General features: G+C 55.8%; 1 protein-coding gene across 6 annotated transcripts in view; it reads left to right on the forward strand.

Moving 5' to 3' along the window:
* The window catches only part of SYNGAP1 (synaptic Ras GTPase activating protein 1), a 31,423-nt gene that overhangs the window by 5,407 nt on the left and 10,332 nt on the right, over window positions 1–15,684 (forward strand). For 3 of the 6 annotated variants that reach the window (XR_015714547.1, XR_015714546.1, XM_087817337.1), the window contains exons 3-14: window positions 678–783; window positions 6,817–6,908; window positions 7,290–7,411; window positions 9,075–9,228; window positions 9,428–9,526; window positions 11,154–11,780; window positions 11,918–12,062; window positions 12,287–12,431; window positions 13,878–14,114; window positions 14,233–14,434; window positions 14,637–14,815; window positions 15,486–15,527. Coding sequence is in view for 2 of the 6 variants with exons in the window: in XM_087817337.1 (XP_087673463.1) it covers window positions 678–783; window positions 6,817–6,908; window positions 7,290–7,411; window positions 9,075–9,228; window positions 9,428–9,526; window positions 11,154–11,780; window positions 11,918–12,062; window positions 12,287–12,431; window positions 13,878–14,114; window positions 14,233–14,434; window positions 14,637–14,815; window positions 15,486–15,527 (2,150 nt within the window). In the remaining 4 variants the exon portion in view is untranslated. The remainder of the gene's footprint in view (window positions 1–677; window positions 784–6,816; window positions 6,909–7,289; window positions 7,412–9,074; window positions 9,229–9,427; window positions 9,527–11,153; window positions 11,781–11,917; window positions 12,063–12,286; window positions 12,432–13,877; window positions 14,115–14,232; window positions 14,435–14,636; window positions 14,816–15,485; window positions 15,528–15,684) is intronic. The other 3 variants (XR_015714548.1, XR_015714549.1, XM_087817338.1) reach the window with 1 other exon arrangement.

Below are 15,684 nucleotides of genomic sequence, written 5' to 3' on the forward strand. Positions count from 1 at the left end.
GGTGCCTGCAGGGGTGGAGGAGACTGGAGGGTTGGAGAGGGGGAGGTTGGGAAGGAGGTGGCAAGGGGGAGATGGGGGTGAGGCTCAGAGAAGTAATGGCTAAAGGAAAGAAAGGAAGTGAGAGGCTGAGTTGGGGGTAATGGTAGGGGATGAAAGGTTGGGGGAGGTGACCAGGCCTTCTGGGGCGTGGGGAGGTTGGGTCCCAGTCTGGCCACAAGCCGGGCGTGGGAAGGATACAAGCTGTGGATCCTGATTATAAATGCAGCTTCTGCTACCCCCGTGACAGGCACGGAGGGAGCGAAGGGGCTGAGGGAGGTGGGAGGTTGGGAGGAAAGCAGGGAGCATGGAGGACCTGAAGGTCAAGGGGAAAGTGGATTCAGGGAGTAGCAAACTCCTGAGGGGTTTCGGGAAGAGCAGAGTGGGGTTTGGGAGAATTCCCTGGAGGATGTTTCAACAGAAATGGAGGGAGAAGAGAGTGGGACAGGAGGGAATGAAGGAGAGAGACTTGGAGAAACGGGAAAGAGAAATCGGATCACCCAGAGACACTTAAAAGTATCGAGGGGCAAGGCCGAAGGTGGGCAGGCCCGAAGGAAGGGGAGGTTCAGCCTGCTTGCGGGGGGAGGGAAAGAGGGGGAACGGCCGGGGCCGTGAGCTCTGACACACCCCGCATCCCTTAGATACACCCCCTTCTGATCCGGGACCGGAGGAGCGACTCCAGCCGCAACAAACTGCTGAGACGCACAGTCTCCGTGCCGGTGGAGGGGCGGCCCCACGGCGAGCATGGTACGGCGGCCGAGCAGCTCTGGTGCCCCGGACAGTCGCGGGGAGAGGGCTGCAGGTGGACCGGGCTGCGGGGCGGAGGAAGTCGGGGGGCTGAAGGAGTAGTCGGGGGCTGGGAAGGCGGAGACAGCCTCGCGTCCTGCGAGTAGGGGCGGAGGAGGAGAAGGCGCCCTCCTCTGGGATCTGGAGCGGGACCGGGGCTGTGGGTGACAGTCCTTACTCTGTTTCGCTCCCTTTTTCCTCTCCAACAGCGAAGCATGACTTTTCCTGGTGCTTGTAAAAATAGTCTCTTTAGATCTTTAGCATCCTGTTCGAGAGTTCCTGCCCCTCCCAAACCTTGGTCTGGGATCTTGGAGAGAATAACCTAGTTCCTGCCCTCCCCACCCCCACCCCACCTCTGCCCCACCCCCACGCTCCTGATTCTTCCAGACCTGGCCTGTGGGCCCTCCCCTCTTTTCTTGCCCCCTTTGCCCTCTTCTCTTCAACTGCGTCTATTTTCTGCAACTCTATCACCCCCTTTCTCTTTCTCCCCATTTCTCTTATTTTCTCTACCCCTTTTGATTCCTCTGTCTCTCCGCTTGGCTCCGGGTGGAACTCCATCAGACCCCCATCTCATCTTCTTTCTGTCTGTAGAGCTATCTGTTCAGTCTGTCTCTCCAACTCTCTCTCTCTCCATCTGTCTCTTCCCCTCCCTCCCTCTTTCTGCCCCCCCACCCCCCTCTTTAGTCATTTAAAAAAAGATTTTTGTCTTCCTGAGAAGTTCGCTTAAAAGGTTTCCATGGGAACAGTGAGGGGAGATGAAGGCAGAGAACAGAGATTTGCAGCCAAGGTGTAGAGAGACACCCTCAGCCCCCGGAAACCCCCTCGTCACTGCCCCCTACCACTGTATTTCCCCTCCAGGACCAGGGATCCAGGGCCTCCGTCTCCCCCTGCCCCCCGACCCCTGGTGACTCCTTTCTTCCACCAGCTCCCCTCCCCTCCCCTCCGGGATCCGGGCTTCCAGTTTCTCTTAGTGAAAGCCGGTGGCCTATCTCTAGCTCTTGGCTCCCTTCAGCCCTCTTCTGATAGGCCCAGGCCTCACTGCCCTTGAGGGTCGACTCTGGGACCCGGGTGGTTGGATGGCCTGGGATGTGTGCCATTGTCATGGAAACCTCTGACCATGGGTGTGTGTGGGTAGCCCATCTCTATGAGGCAAAGCCAGGTGGTGGTGGTGGTGGTGTGTGTACAGAGAATGTGTGTGATGTCTGTTACATCTGTGTGTGTCATGCCCATGTCTGGGGAAGGTTTGTGTGTTGTGTGCACATGTGAATACCTGTGTGTCCAGGCCAGAGTGGTCACGTGCTCATGGAGCATGTTTTTCATATGTCTGGTGGTTGGTGTCTCTGCCCACATGTTCCCTATATTTCTTTTTACCCAGAGTCTTCAGGGTCTGCGGTCTCTGGTATGGGTCCCCTGTGTGGAGGCACCCATGTGTGTTTGGAGTTGGGGATGGTATGTGGAGGTTGTTGAGTTGGAGGTTCAGTAGGGGTTAGGAGGGGGTCCAGGGGTATATATATTTGGGGGAGCGTTTAGTGAAAGAGTTGATAGCTGGTGAACGTTTGAGGTTTACAGGGGGATTTGGAGTATGTAGAGGGCATGGAGGATGCTCAGGGGACATAGGGACCTGGGGGTCCTGGGTGTGAGACAGTGTGCGCTGGGGCTGTGGATGCTGGAGCCCAGGAGAGGTCGCCGGACCTTTGAGGGGCATTGGATTCCAGGGCTCCTCCTCTGCTGGGTGGAGCTGCCGCCCCTCGTTCCCTCCGCAGTTTGGGGTAGGGGTTGTGCTCCGGAGGCGATAGTGGGAGGCCCAGTTGGTTTCGGGGGTCCCCTTGTCCCCCTCCCCCGTCTCTCTCGCTCTGTCTCCGGGCGACGGGGCTCGTGACAGAGGCGGCCACGGCAGCAGCGGTCGCCTAGCAACGGCGGCGGGGCCCGGGCAACGGCGGCAGCGGCGGGAGCGGCGGCGGAAGGAGCCGTTCCCGCGGCCGTCACCGCGCGGCCGTCCGGGCTGTCCCGGGCCCCGCCGCCGCCCCCACCGCGCCGGGCGGTGCGAGCCGGGCCGCACCGCCCCCTCTCCCGCCGCACCCCGCCCCTCCCCCGCGCAGGGGCGGAGCCCCTCCCCCGCCGGGGACCCCCCCATCCCCTGGGGGGCGGTGCAAGGTAAGGGCGGGACCACGCGGATCAGGAGCGCGCGTGGGGGGCGCGTGAGGGAGGGGGCGCGCGCGTGTGCGTGGGCTCGGGAGGGGGTGGGGAAGCCGCGGCGGCGGCGGCGGCGGCAGCTGCTCCCTCTGCATGTTCTCGCTGCATCTTCCGAGTGGGGGGAGTTATGGTAACTGAAGAGGGGGCAGCGGAGGTCCGCGGGGTGGGGGTGGGGGTGTCGGGGACCGGCCTCAGCCTCGTGGGGGCCAGGTTCTTATGCGCGCGTGGGCAGCCGGTGTGGGGTGGTCTTGGAGCTCCTCTGTGGAGGCGGCAGCCCGTGTGTCCACGTTTGTGTTCGTGCCCATACCCGTGTCCCCTGTGTGTCGGTGCCATGTGCACACGGGGGCCCACTTACTCTTGCACACATGTGCATCCAGCCAAGTGGAAACCTGTCCTGCCTTATCCTTCCTCTGCCCCAGACCTGTCTAGGGAGCTGCTAGGCTGGCCACTGGCTTGTGGGGCAGTCTGTGGCCATACTGGTACATGTCACCTCTGACCCTGAGCATGCACGTCCCTGACTGGGGCTCACCTCTGGTCAGTTTCCTGTCTGTGGGGATGTGTGGCTGCATGAGCAGGATTTTCTGTGTCCCTGGTGGCAGGTGTGTGTCTCTGCATGTGTGTTTCATCATTGATCTGGGTATCTGTGTCAGTCACAGCATGGGTGTCCAGGGTGTGTCTGGATGTGGGTGGTGTGCAAGTGGGGGGGAGGGGTAAGTGTGTGTGTTCTTTGGAATCCTACTGTAAATGAAATATTTTGGGCTAGGCAGGTGTGAGTCCCTACATGGTCAGGGAGTAAGGACAGAGAAGCTAAAAAGGGAGTGGGGTAAAGAGGAAAAGTGGGGAGAAAGAGGGAGAAGAGGAATGAGAGAGGCTTGGAGAGGAGCAGAGAGCCAGGGAGAAAGAGTAGCTGGAGATTAGAATGTGGGATACAAGTAGATTTGGAGGAGAGGATAAGAGAGTTTAGGGTGAGGAACTGGGTGGAGACTTGGGAGAAGGGGGCTGGGAGATGGGGGAGGAAGAGTCAGACCTTTCTGTAAAGTGATTTCTGAGAGAAGAAAGTAGAAGATAGAGGAGGATCAGGGGAGGCTACTGGGACTTAGAGGCTGGCTCACAGTGAGTCCTGTCACTGCAGGGACTGTCATTAGAGGTTCCTGTCCCTGGCAAAGAGTTTTGTGCCCCATTTCTCTGCTCTCTGTCCAACTCTGTTCCTCATTTTGTTCTGCCAACCTCCCTCCTCTGGCTCCCCATGTGAGCTGCCAGCTGGATGTGACGAGGAAGAAAGGCCAAAGGGAAGGTTCCGGATTTAGGGGATTGCAAGGCAGGGGTAGATCCTGTGGGTGATGGCAAGATTAGAGAGGATGAAGAGGCGGGAGTTCAAGCTCTTGCTGTGTGTGTGTGTGAGAGCAATTGTGTGTGTATACAGGGTGTATACATGTGTGGGTGTGTGCACAATGCCTGTGTTACGGGTCTGTGTAGGTGGCTGTTATGTGTGTGCATGCGTGTATATGTTGTGCAGGGATGGGACAGAGACCCAGGATCACAGTGTATGAGGATCAGGTTTGCTGTGTGTGTACACGGGTGTGTGCTATGCTTTCTATACATGTCACTGCATGCAGCACTAATAACAGGATGTCCTGGGTTTTTGTCACTCTACCCCCTTTTCCTATGTTTTTCTGCTGTTATCTTTGTGGCAGTGATTCTTTGTAAGCCTGTGTGTATGTCGCCACCTTTGTACCTGTGACTTATGTGTGAGTTCATGGATCTTAGTTCCTGGTGATATGTGTAAGGTTATATTACTTCCAAGAATCAAGTGAACCAATTAGCAAATTAGTTCTCCTTCTGTTAATTCTTTAGCTCCAAAGCAAAATTTTAGTGGATTTAAAGTTAGACTTTATGCCTTTATTATAGGAGCCTGCATCTGAAAATAATCGCTGAGCTAGGCTCCCTGGAATGAGAGTGAGGCAGCCGTACCTGAGAAATGCAGAGACTAGGACAAAGATATTCTGAGCCCTTGGATGTGTTGTTGAGTGTGTAACAGAAGGATAATTACCACATTTGTTCCTTGTTTTTTCTTTATCCTGGTAGCAATCAGGGATGCCTGTGTTGGAGTCAGGGAAGGGCTGGGGGAGGGGAAGGGGTTGTCCTGAGACGGAGTGGATGTAGTTGTTCTTTTCATGTGCATGAAGGATGTTTGTGCTTGTGGGACTCGGTGATACCTTGATGTGGTCGGGATCATGGTGTACTCAAGAATGTATCATGGTCATGTGTGAGTCTCAGGGCTAAATGTAATGTGCTGCCGACATGATTGCCTGTGGGACTTGGGCCACACGTCCACACCAGCAGCTCTCGTGTGTTTGGGTCCAAGTATGTCCTCCCCTGTTATGGTACTCATACATGTCTGAGCATGTACCAGTGTGGGGGGGTGGATCTGATTGTGGATCAGCATCTGATTGTGGATCGGCAGCACCCCCCTGCTCACAGTTGTTTCTACATCTTCTAAACACCTAGATCCATATGTAGTTTTGCATTGTGGTTCTCATATACATGTACCCCCATCACTCAGTGTATGTTTCTGTGCTTTACACATGTATTCCTGAGGGATTGACAAGGGCTCCTGTGTAACGGGATCTACATTTTTGTGTGCAGACATCCTAACACTTGGGTTTTAGAGGCAAAGGGAACCTGGGGACTGATTCTAGGACAATTTGCAGCTCTGGAAGCGAACTGTAAAATGTAGCTGTGGCCCTCCCTTGCTTTGGAATCTAGAGGGTTAACTGGCAGTTCTTCCGGTCCAACCCCCTCCAGCCTGTAGCTTCTCGTTGCCGTGGAGATGGTAGCCCCGCCCCTGATGCAGCACCTGCCCCCCCATTGGCTGCAGTGGTGACTGTGGGGCTGAGGGGGGAGCCCAGGCCTGGGCAGCCATTCTGGAGCTGGAACCGGAGCTTGGCATCCCCCACTTCCATTATCCTCTAGCCCCTCGACCCCCTAAATTCCCTGCCACCAGAGCCTCAGCTTTCCTCCTCCGAGCTGCCACCCCTCTAGATTCTTGGCAGTCCCAAGCTTCATCCGCATTCCCCTCCCCTCCTCTTATCCCACTCTCACTTGGGAGTCCCCCAACCCCCACTGCCCTTTTTCCCCACTCTCTTGCATTCTTCTCTTCTCCCTTCCCCTCCTTCCCTTCTAGTCTCTGCCACTGCAGTGCACGTGGAACCGGCCCCTTCTCCCCTCCCCCCTACCTGGCCCTTCCTTGAATTTTCTGTCCGTAGGCTTCTTCCCTTGCCACTCCTCACAGGTCTCTTCCAAGACTTCCCCCTCCAGTCCAGGGAGGGGGTCATGGGAGGCAGCCCTGGCCCTCCAGACAGATGGGGTTTCCAGGAGGAGGGGGTTAGGTGGAAGATGTGCCCAGCTGAGGGAAGAGGAAAGCTTGCCTATGGGCAATGACCTTAAACCCAACTTCCCCCCCCAGCTAGCCTCTTCCTGGGGGGGTGGGCACCAAGGACCTATCTTCTGTGGCTCTGTGTCCTTTATTATTCGGGCTTTACTGACCCTCTCAGCCATGCCCCTCTGCTGACTGCCAGCCCCAGTCATGGGCCTAAGGCCTCCCACCCCCTCCCCCTCGGGGGGCTCCGGTTCGGGTTCCTTGCCCCCTTCTTCCCGCCGCCAGCCTCTCAGCCGCCGCTGCTCTTCCTGCTGCTTTCCGGGGGGTAGGTGAGGCTGGAGTGAGGGACAGAGGGAGGTGGGTGAATGTGCTGGGGCTGACAGCAACCCCCTCCCCAACTTCCCTCTGGCCCTTTCCTCCAGAATACCACTTGGGTCGCTCGAGGAGGAAGAGCGTCCCAGGGGGAAAGCAGTACAGCATGGAGGCCGCCCCCGCTGCACCCTTCCGGCCCTCGGTGAGTGAAGGTGCCTGCCAAGTGTGGCTCAGCTGGGGCCCCCCCTCCAGTCCCAGCTGGAGCCCCAGGATTTTGAGAAAAGGGACAGGAATGGGAGGGATGGGGGAGAGAGAGAGATACTCCCCACCTCTTTGGCTCTGCCCCCCTACTTCTTAGACCAGCCCTCCCACCTTCTCCAAGCTGGTGTGTGTATATATGTGTGTGTTTGTGTATGTGCTCGCACCCGTGGGAGCAAAGGAAGACAAACGGGTAGCAGGATTCTTATCCCCCTTTCCTCACCCCTAAAGACTTCCCTTTACCCCCATCCCACCTTAAGCTGAGGGCCGAGCAGGTAGAACTGACCCTGCCCCAACCTACCCCATCCCCATTTCGCTCCCTCAGCAAGGCTTCCTGAGCCGGAGGCTAAAAAGCTCCATCAAACGCACGAAGTCACAGCCCAAACTTGACCGGACCAGCAGCTTTCGCCAGATCCTGCCTCGCTTTCGAAGTGCTGACCATGACCGGTACAGGGCTGGAGCGGGAGGGATGAGTTGATTGCTACTGGGGGCTCTACAGTGACATCCGAGGAATGGGTTTTATCTGAGTACCCAGGTTGAAGGCCTCAGATTGGCTGAGGCATGTTATGGGGTAAGGGACAGGGAGAGGTTGAGCAGAGAGACAGGAAAGAAAATGAAGGTGAAACAGGGGAGGGACTCTTCTAGCCCACAGAAGGCTGGGCTCCAGCCCAGGATTGAAGGAGCTCTACAGAGGGACTGAGGGAGTGGTGGAGCCATTAGGGAATCCAGGGAAAGGGTGGGGGTTGGCAGGGGAAGAGCAGTGTGATCTAGGTAGAAGGGTGTGAGGGAAGGGCTGAAGGTTAGAGTGGGGCTGGGGCTGGCAGATACTAATGGATGAGAGCAGGGGGAGGCTGGCACAGGTGTACAGGCTAGGGAGGGGAGGCTATAGGGTTAATCCAGGGACTGAAGCGTGAGGATGAAGTCTTCTTCTATTGTCTGCTTCTTGGGGTCCCTCTTTGGGCTTCCCCCTTACCCAGTCACTCCCCGGGAAGAACCCTGTCCTTCCTTTCCCCCGTGTCTGGCCACCCCCAGGATTGGGCAGGTAGGGAGGTTGGGATAGGTGAGTCACACCGTCCCCTGCCCCCCTCCCATGCCACCAGAGCTGGATTTGGGGCCGTGGGGAGGGGGTGAGGGCATGGTATTCCTGGCCGCGGGGGCGGGGGGCCGGGGAGCGTGGTGCTGACGACAATGGAGCCCAATGACGGGGCTGCTATAAATAGTTTCATGGAGGCTCCCACACCCGAGCTCCCCCTCCTGCTTTCCTACTGCTCTCTACTCTTCACCCCCTAGCCGTCTCCATACTGCTCGCCCTCCTGTTCCTCAGTGTGCTTGCCCCCACCCCCAAGTCTCCTCAGCCCCCTTTGTCTTCTGCTCTCCCCTGTACTTCCTTCCCTCTCGGCCCCTTTCTATTCCCATGGCCATCTCTCTGGTTATCCCTCCTCACAGTCTCCCGTCCTCTGTATTTCTGCACATACCTTCGCCTCCCCCTTTCTTCTTCCTTCTCTAGCTCCTTTTCTTCCCCAGGCCCCAGTTACAGTCTTTTCAGCCTCACTTTTCAGCCCAGCTTTCTCCTATTTCTTATGATTTCCCCCTCTTAGTTTCCTTGGCCTGATTACCACAAACCCTGATTCTGCTAAAGCTGCCCTCTTACCTCATTCATTCACTCTTTGAATTATTAAATGTTTGTAAGCACTAGCTGTGTGCCAGGCCCAGACGAACATCTTGGCACTAGCTCTTTACCTCCATTTTTCTCCGTTACATTGAGGCTCTGGACTTTGGAGTCACTGAGAATGTCCCAGGCCCATTCGTTGTCTTTTTCTCTGCCATGGTCCATTTCTGGGTAGAGATATTACTAGGTGTCCCAGTGCTCACAACCCCTTAGTTGTGAATTGAGGGTGAGGGGGTTTCTTGAAGGATTCTGGTTTCTCTCACATCCCTCATGTCCTTCCCCAGAGATAGGCTGGTTCTTTCTGTCTGTCTGTGTCTGTGGGGAAAGGGGGTTCAGGAGGCCCTTTCCCCAAGTCTCCATCCTGGAGCCAGACTGATTGTGCAGGCCATGGTGTGCAAGAAGAGTGGGGCCCTGATCCTCTCTCCTGATCCCACCTGCTAGGGCCCGGCTGATGCAGAGCTTCAAGGAGTCACACTCTCATGAGTCCTTGTTGAGCCCTAGCAGTGCGGCCGAGGCCTTGGAGCTCAACCTGGATGAAGATTCCATTATCAAGCCGGTGCACAGCTCCATCCTGGGCCAGGAGTTCTGTTTTGAGGTATTGCGTCCAGTGTGCTGGGGTGATGGAGGGTGAGGATAGAGAGGCCTCAAGAAAGTGGCACAGGTGGGGATGTCGGGAAACTGAAACCTCAGGGGCTGGGAGAAAGGCCAGGGAGGAAGAGATGGTGGTGGAGTCTGCAGTCCTTAGGAGTCACCTCCCCTCCTCAGCCCCATTTCAACTCCACACTCCTCTCTAGGTAACAACATCATCAGGAACAAAATGTTTTGCCTGTCGTTCTGCGGCCGAAAGGGACAAATGGATCGAGAATCTACAGAGAGCAGTGAAACCCAACAAGGTATTAGGAGTATAGGGGACAAGGCAGAGGTCAGCATGGGCAAGGCAAAGGTCAGGCCACGGGGAATCTAAGGGCCTAGGGGGAAAGGCGAGCTAAAGGAGGGGAGGCTTGGGGGAAGAGGGAACTGAGGTGGAGGGACCCAGATGAAAATGAGGTGCCCCACTGTTTTTCTCTGAGTTCTTCATTTCTTTTCCCTTTCTTTCTATCTCATGATCTGTTCCCCTACTATAGAAATCATAGACTTACAGAGTTGATGGGGCTCCAGAAGTCCTCTAGTCTATCTCTCTTGCAAGCAGAAATGCCTCACCAGTGCCCTGACAGGTGGTCACCCAGCCCCTGCTTGCAGGGTTTCTGCGGGACACATACCACTGTCAGTTAAGTCTAGACCTTAGTTTCCCCTCTGTAAACTGGTGGGAGTGGAGTTGGACTACCTGATCTCTAAGGTCTGTTTTCCCCAAAACTTATATTTCCCAGTTCCATCAGCTGTTTTCTGTTTCCCATTTTTCAGTGAGCTCACAGGCCTGGTGTCTTCTTCTAGGGGAACACTTGTTTCTCCGTGTCCTCAAAGAGCTAGACCCAAGATGCTGGATATGCCCTAATTCATGCAGTCCAAACACCATGCTCCTTTCATAGTATAGCGTCACCTCAGTCTCCCCATGATATGAAGGTTAACTGTGTCCCCCAGGCCCTTTTCACGCTAACTGTTGCTTCACCCATCCTATATTTATGTAATTATTTATTTACTTATTTCTTTAACTCTCACATGAGAATATTTTTTCCATTGCTTTTCAGAGAGAGTGGATGGAGGGAGGGAGTGGGGGGGATTGGGGATGTGAGAGAGAGACATTGATTGGTTGCCTCGCATACACGCCCTGACTGGGGCCGGGGATCAACCCTGCAACTGGTGTATGTGCCCTTGGCCAGAATCGAACCCAGAACCCTTCATTCCAAGGGCTGACACTCTAACCACTGAGCCAAATCGGCCAGGGCGCAATTTTTTTATTTTTAAAAAGTTAACTTCTGATTGTCTTTGAAGGACTTCCCAGTTCTTCCCTTCAAATTCTATCTTAATATTTTTGGTTTATCATTTTAGCTTTTAAATTTTCCCCCAGTACTGATTCCATTTCTTAGGTCTGCTGTAACAAAGTACCACAAATGGGCCAGTTGAAACAATGGAACTGTTTTCTCTTACAGTTCAGGAGACTAAAAATCCCAAATCAAGGTGTTGGCAGGGCCTTGCTCCCTCTGAAGCTCTAGAAAGAACCCTTCCTTGTCTCTTCAGAGCTTCCGGTAGTCACCGATGGTCTCTGCATTCCTTGATTGGAACTGCATCTGTCCAGTCTCTGCTGCCATCTGATTCCCATGCCATCTTCCCTCTCCATATAGACACCAGTCATGGGGTCTAGGCCCCACTCTAATCCTATATGACCACTTCTCAATAGGATTATATCTGCAAGTACCTTCTTTCCAAATAATGTCCCATTGCCAGGTTCCACGTAAACATGAATTTCAGCTTTGTGATTGCTCTCGTAGACTCTGTCTCACTTTCTCACTGGATCTCCTCTTTTGATGTCTCTGTCTCTCTGTCCCTTCCCCTTTATCGGCCATTCCCACCCCACCATGCCAGGACAACAGCCGCCGGGTGGACAATGTGTTGAAGCTGTGGATCATAGAGGCCCGGGAGCTGCCGCCCAAGAAGCGGTACTACTGTGAGCTCTGCCTGGATGACATGCTGTATGCGCGCACCACCTCCAAGCCCCGCTCAGCCTCAGGGGACACTGTCTTCTGGGGCGAGCACTTCGAGTTTAACAACCTGCCAGCTGTCCGTGCCCTTCGGCTGCATCTGTACCGTGACTCAGACAAAAAGCGCAAGAAGGACAAGGCAGGCTATGTAGGCCTGGTGACTGTGCCCGTGGCCACCCTGGCTGGGCGCCACTTCACAGAGCAGTGGTACCCTGTAACCCTGCCGACAGGCAGTGGGGGCTCCGGGGGCATGGGGGGCTCGGGAGGGGGAGGGGGCTCGGGGGGCGGTTCAGGGGGCAAGGGCAAAGGAGGTTGCCCGGCTGTGCGGCTGAAAGCACGTTACCAGACAATGAGCATCCTGCCCATGGAGCTGTATAAGGAGTTTGCAGAGTATGTCACCAACCATTATCGGATGCTGTGTGCAGTACTGGAGCCTGCCCTGAATGTCAAGGGCAAGGAGGAGGTAGCCAGTGCACTGGTGCACATCCTGCAGAGTACAGGCAAGGCCAAGGTGAGTGCTGTACCCTTGGGAAAGGTGACCTGGGAATGGGCACTTGCTTGGGGGCGTGGGCAGTGAGGATAGGGCACTTCTGTCTTCATGAGGTTGGGTCGTACAGAGGCTGACCCTTGGATTTTCCCGGGCCCCAGGACTTCCTTTCAGACATGGCCATGTCTGAGGTAGACCGGTTCATGGAACGGGAGCACCTCATATTCCGCGAGAACACGCTCGCCACTAAAGCCATAGAAGAGTACATGAGACTGATTGGTCAGAAATACCTCAAGGATGCCATTGGTATGGCCCACCCTCAGGTCTCCTCTTCCTAAACCTACCAGATGTCCATCCCAGCCCTAAACCTGGCTACTCCAAACCCCAAGTTCACCCTTCCTCAGGCTCAATGCCTCTAAGTCCTGAGTTTCTGAATGCTAGCATCCAACCACCTGGTTCTGAGATTCCCCCTACCCAGCAGCCTCTGTTGCTGCCCTTGGAGTGTGACCACCCCCGTTGTGCTCCCCCAGGGGAATTTATCCGTGCTCTGTATGAGTCTGAGGAGAACTGTGAGGTGGACCCCATCAAGTGCACGGCGTCCAGCCTGGCAGAGCACCAGGCCAACCTTCGAATGTGCTGTGAGTTGGCCCTGTGCAAGGTGGTCAACTCCCACTGGTGAGACTGGGAACGCTGGGTTGGGGGGCCGGGGTTGGGGAGCCATGTGTTCATCTGTTCATCCATCTGTCCATCCTCAAAGAGGACTGAGGACCAGTTACAGGCAGAGCTTTGTGCTGGGTGCTATAAAAGCAGGCAGAGAGGAATGAGGCTTGGCCCTGCCTTCAGAGGACCTCCCCCGGGATGAGTAGGAACAAATTAGATACATAGAAGCCGCAAAACAGTTGTAGGATGTGTTAAGTGCCAAGTCAGGGTCCCCCCCCATGTAACATAAGGTCAGAGAAGGCATAGCTTTGAGATAAAGCAGGGAAAGCTTCGTGGAGGAGGTGCCCACTGGGCTGGCCTTTGAAAATTGGGTCAAGCTGATATTTGGATATGGTGGGGAGGAGGACATTTCAGGAGAAGGCACAGGAGCTTGCAGGAGGCAGCAGTTAGGACAGGCTTATTGGAGCACATGGCTCATAATGGAGGGTGGTGGGACAGATGTCTGGACACGGGTTAGAATTAGAATCAGGAAGGCCTCGGTTGCCAGGTTAAGGAGTTTGAATTCATCTGTAGGTCATGGGATGTCATTAATGGTGCTGGTGCCAAGAAGTATGATTGAGAAGATTAATCCTTGGGTCAAGTGTGGGTGGGGGTGACTGGAGCAGGGAGAATGGAGTCCAGAGTAGTTGGGCGCTAGTAGTTGACCGGTCAGGCATGGAAATCAGATCCTGATCAGGGTGGTGGCAGGCACAGTTGAGAAGGGCTATGGGAAGGCCCCTCTGAGGAAAGGGGCAGCAGCAATTGTTAGATGATTGGGAAGGAGGGGGCATGTCTGTGAGGATGACTCAAGAAACCCCAGGCTGGTGTTTGGGAGACCTGTGGCCTCATTTACAGAACCAGGGAAGTCAGGAGTAGCCAGTTGGAGGTGTGGGAGTGATGGTGGGCTCTGTTTACCAGAGTCCAAGTTCAAGGTATTGGTGGGACATTAAAGTGGAATGTGGAACGGGAGATGGGGGCAGTGAGCTCTCAGCCATTCCAGGGACTGGGGGTCATGCCTCATTTCCCTGGAATTCAGAAGAGTTGGGGGGTCCGAGCTCCCTGTACCTCAAGTGACCCCCCATCTCTCTCCCATCTCTGTCTCTCCCTGGTGTCTGTTTTTCTTCTCTGCTTGTCTCTCTCACACGACCCATCTCTCCCGCGTGTCTCTCTCCCCTCGCCTTCTCTACCCCTCCATTTCTCTCCCCTGATCTGTCCGTTCCCTCTGCCATAGCCCTCTTCTTCCAGCAGCCTCCCGTCTTCCCCCTGCCATCCCTCCCTGCCTGTCTCTCTCACCTGTTTCCACACCCTCACCTCCTGCCACCCCCCTCAGCATGTTCCCTGGAAGCTGAGGGTCTCTGGGGCTCAGTCCTGGTCTCTCTCTTTCTTTCTCTTTCTCTCTGTCTCCCCACCCCTTCCCCACAGCGTATTCCCGAGGGAGCTGAAGGAGGTGTTTGCATCCTGGCGCCTGCGCTGCGCAGAGCGGGGTCGGGAGGACATCGCAGACAGGTTGATCAGCGCCTCGCTCTTCCTGCGCTTCCTCTGCCCAGCCATCATGTCTCCCAGTCTCTTTGGGCTCATGCAGGAGTACCCAGATGAGCAGACCTCACGAACTCTCACCCTCATTGCCAAGGTCATCCAGAACCTGGCCAACTTTTCCAAGTGAGGGAAGGTTCAGGCTGGGGTGGGCAGCAAGGGTCTCCTGAGTCCCCAGAGACCCTGAGATGGGTTGTATAAGGCCTATTGTGTGTGACCTCTGCCTTCTGGATGCCTTGGCCAGGTTTACCTCAAAGGAGGACTTTCTGGGATTCATGAATGAGTTTCTGGAGCTGGAGTGGGGCTCCATGCAGCAGTTCCTGTATGAGATCTCCAACCTAGACACACTGACCAACAGCAGTAGCTTTGAGGGTTACATCGACTTGGGCCGAGAGCTTTCCACACTGCATGCCCTGCTCTGGGAGGTGCTGCCCCAGCTCAGCAAGGTCAGCAAATGCCCCTCTGCCCCATCCCCAGTTGTCTCCAGAGGCTCCTGTAACCTGAGAGACCACCCCCTGCACAGAATTTTCTCCCCTGCCTGTTCCCAGATGCATCACCACCACTCCCCCAGCTCAGCTACCCTCCACCCCTCTGAGGCCCTTGTAGAGCTGGGCACTTAGCCCCCAGGTAACAGCCTTACCCTTCCAGGAAGCCCTCCTGAAGCTGGGCCCACTGCCTCGGCTCCTCAATGACATCAGCACAGCTCTGAGGAACCCCAATATCCAAAGGCAGCCAAGCCGCCAGAGTGAGCGGCCCCGGCCTCAGCCCGTGGTGCTGCGGGGCCCATCGGCCGAGATGCAGGGCTATATGATGCGGGACCTCAACAGGTGAGTCCTATGCGACCCCATACCTGCGCCCTGGGTCCCCTACCATTCTGCTTCCAGTACAGTTCATTGGACTCCACCCTGTAGGGCTTGAAAGGAAAAAAGCAGGTGTCAGAGAAAGTGGTGAGGAGACAGGCACAGTCAGTGGCTAGGCTGTGAGAGCCCCTTAAAGTGAGATGGAGCAAGAAACGTGGAGCCCCAGAAAGTGCAGGGACTCCTCGGGCTCCAGCTCGAGCTTTAAGCCCAGGGAGTCCCACTGCCAGTCTGACTTGCTTTGTCCCCCTGCCCACCCATGCCCGTGCCTGAGCTGAGGTTCAGCCAGAACATGTTGGATCAGCCACATGGTATCCAAACATTCAAAATATCTCTGTACTCATTGGAAATAAGCACGGCCCCAGGCCCCACCAAAACCCCTCAGACCTCGCCATGACCCAGCTAGAGAAGTGACACACGCACCCTGTCAGGCCCCCCGAGCCACCGCAGCCGTCCTAGGGTGGCGCTCGCCTCGGCTGCTGCTCTTCGTTTTGATGACCGCCCTGCTTATTCCTGTGCCTGTCTCTCCCTCCATGACACCACATCCATTCCATTATTCCTGCCTCTCCTTCCATTTGTCCCTGCCTCTGCCTGCCTCTCTCCTCTGTCGGTGCCTGCCCCTCTTTCCATCTCTCTCCAGCTCCATCGACCTTCAGTCCTTCATGGCGCGAGGCCTCAACAGGTGAGGGGCTCTCCCCTCCCCCTCCCTCCTCCTGTCTCCTCCCCTCTCCCACTCCAGTGGCCTCCACCTTCCTCTCCTCCTCCATGCACCCTCATCTCCTCCGTATCTGCCCAGACGTGCCCCTCATCCCTCCACTTGCTGCCCGCATCTGCCTTCC

The sequence above is a fragment of the Miniopterus natalensis genome, chromosome 5 (genome assembly GCF_054644295.1).
Source record: "Miniopterus natalensis isolate mMinNat1 chromosome 5, mMinNat1.hap1, whole genome shotgun sequence".
In the NCBI taxonomy this organism is placed as follows: domain Eukaryota; kingdom Metazoa; phylum Chordata; class Mammalia; order Chiroptera; family Miniopteridae; genus Miniopterus; species Miniopterus natalensis.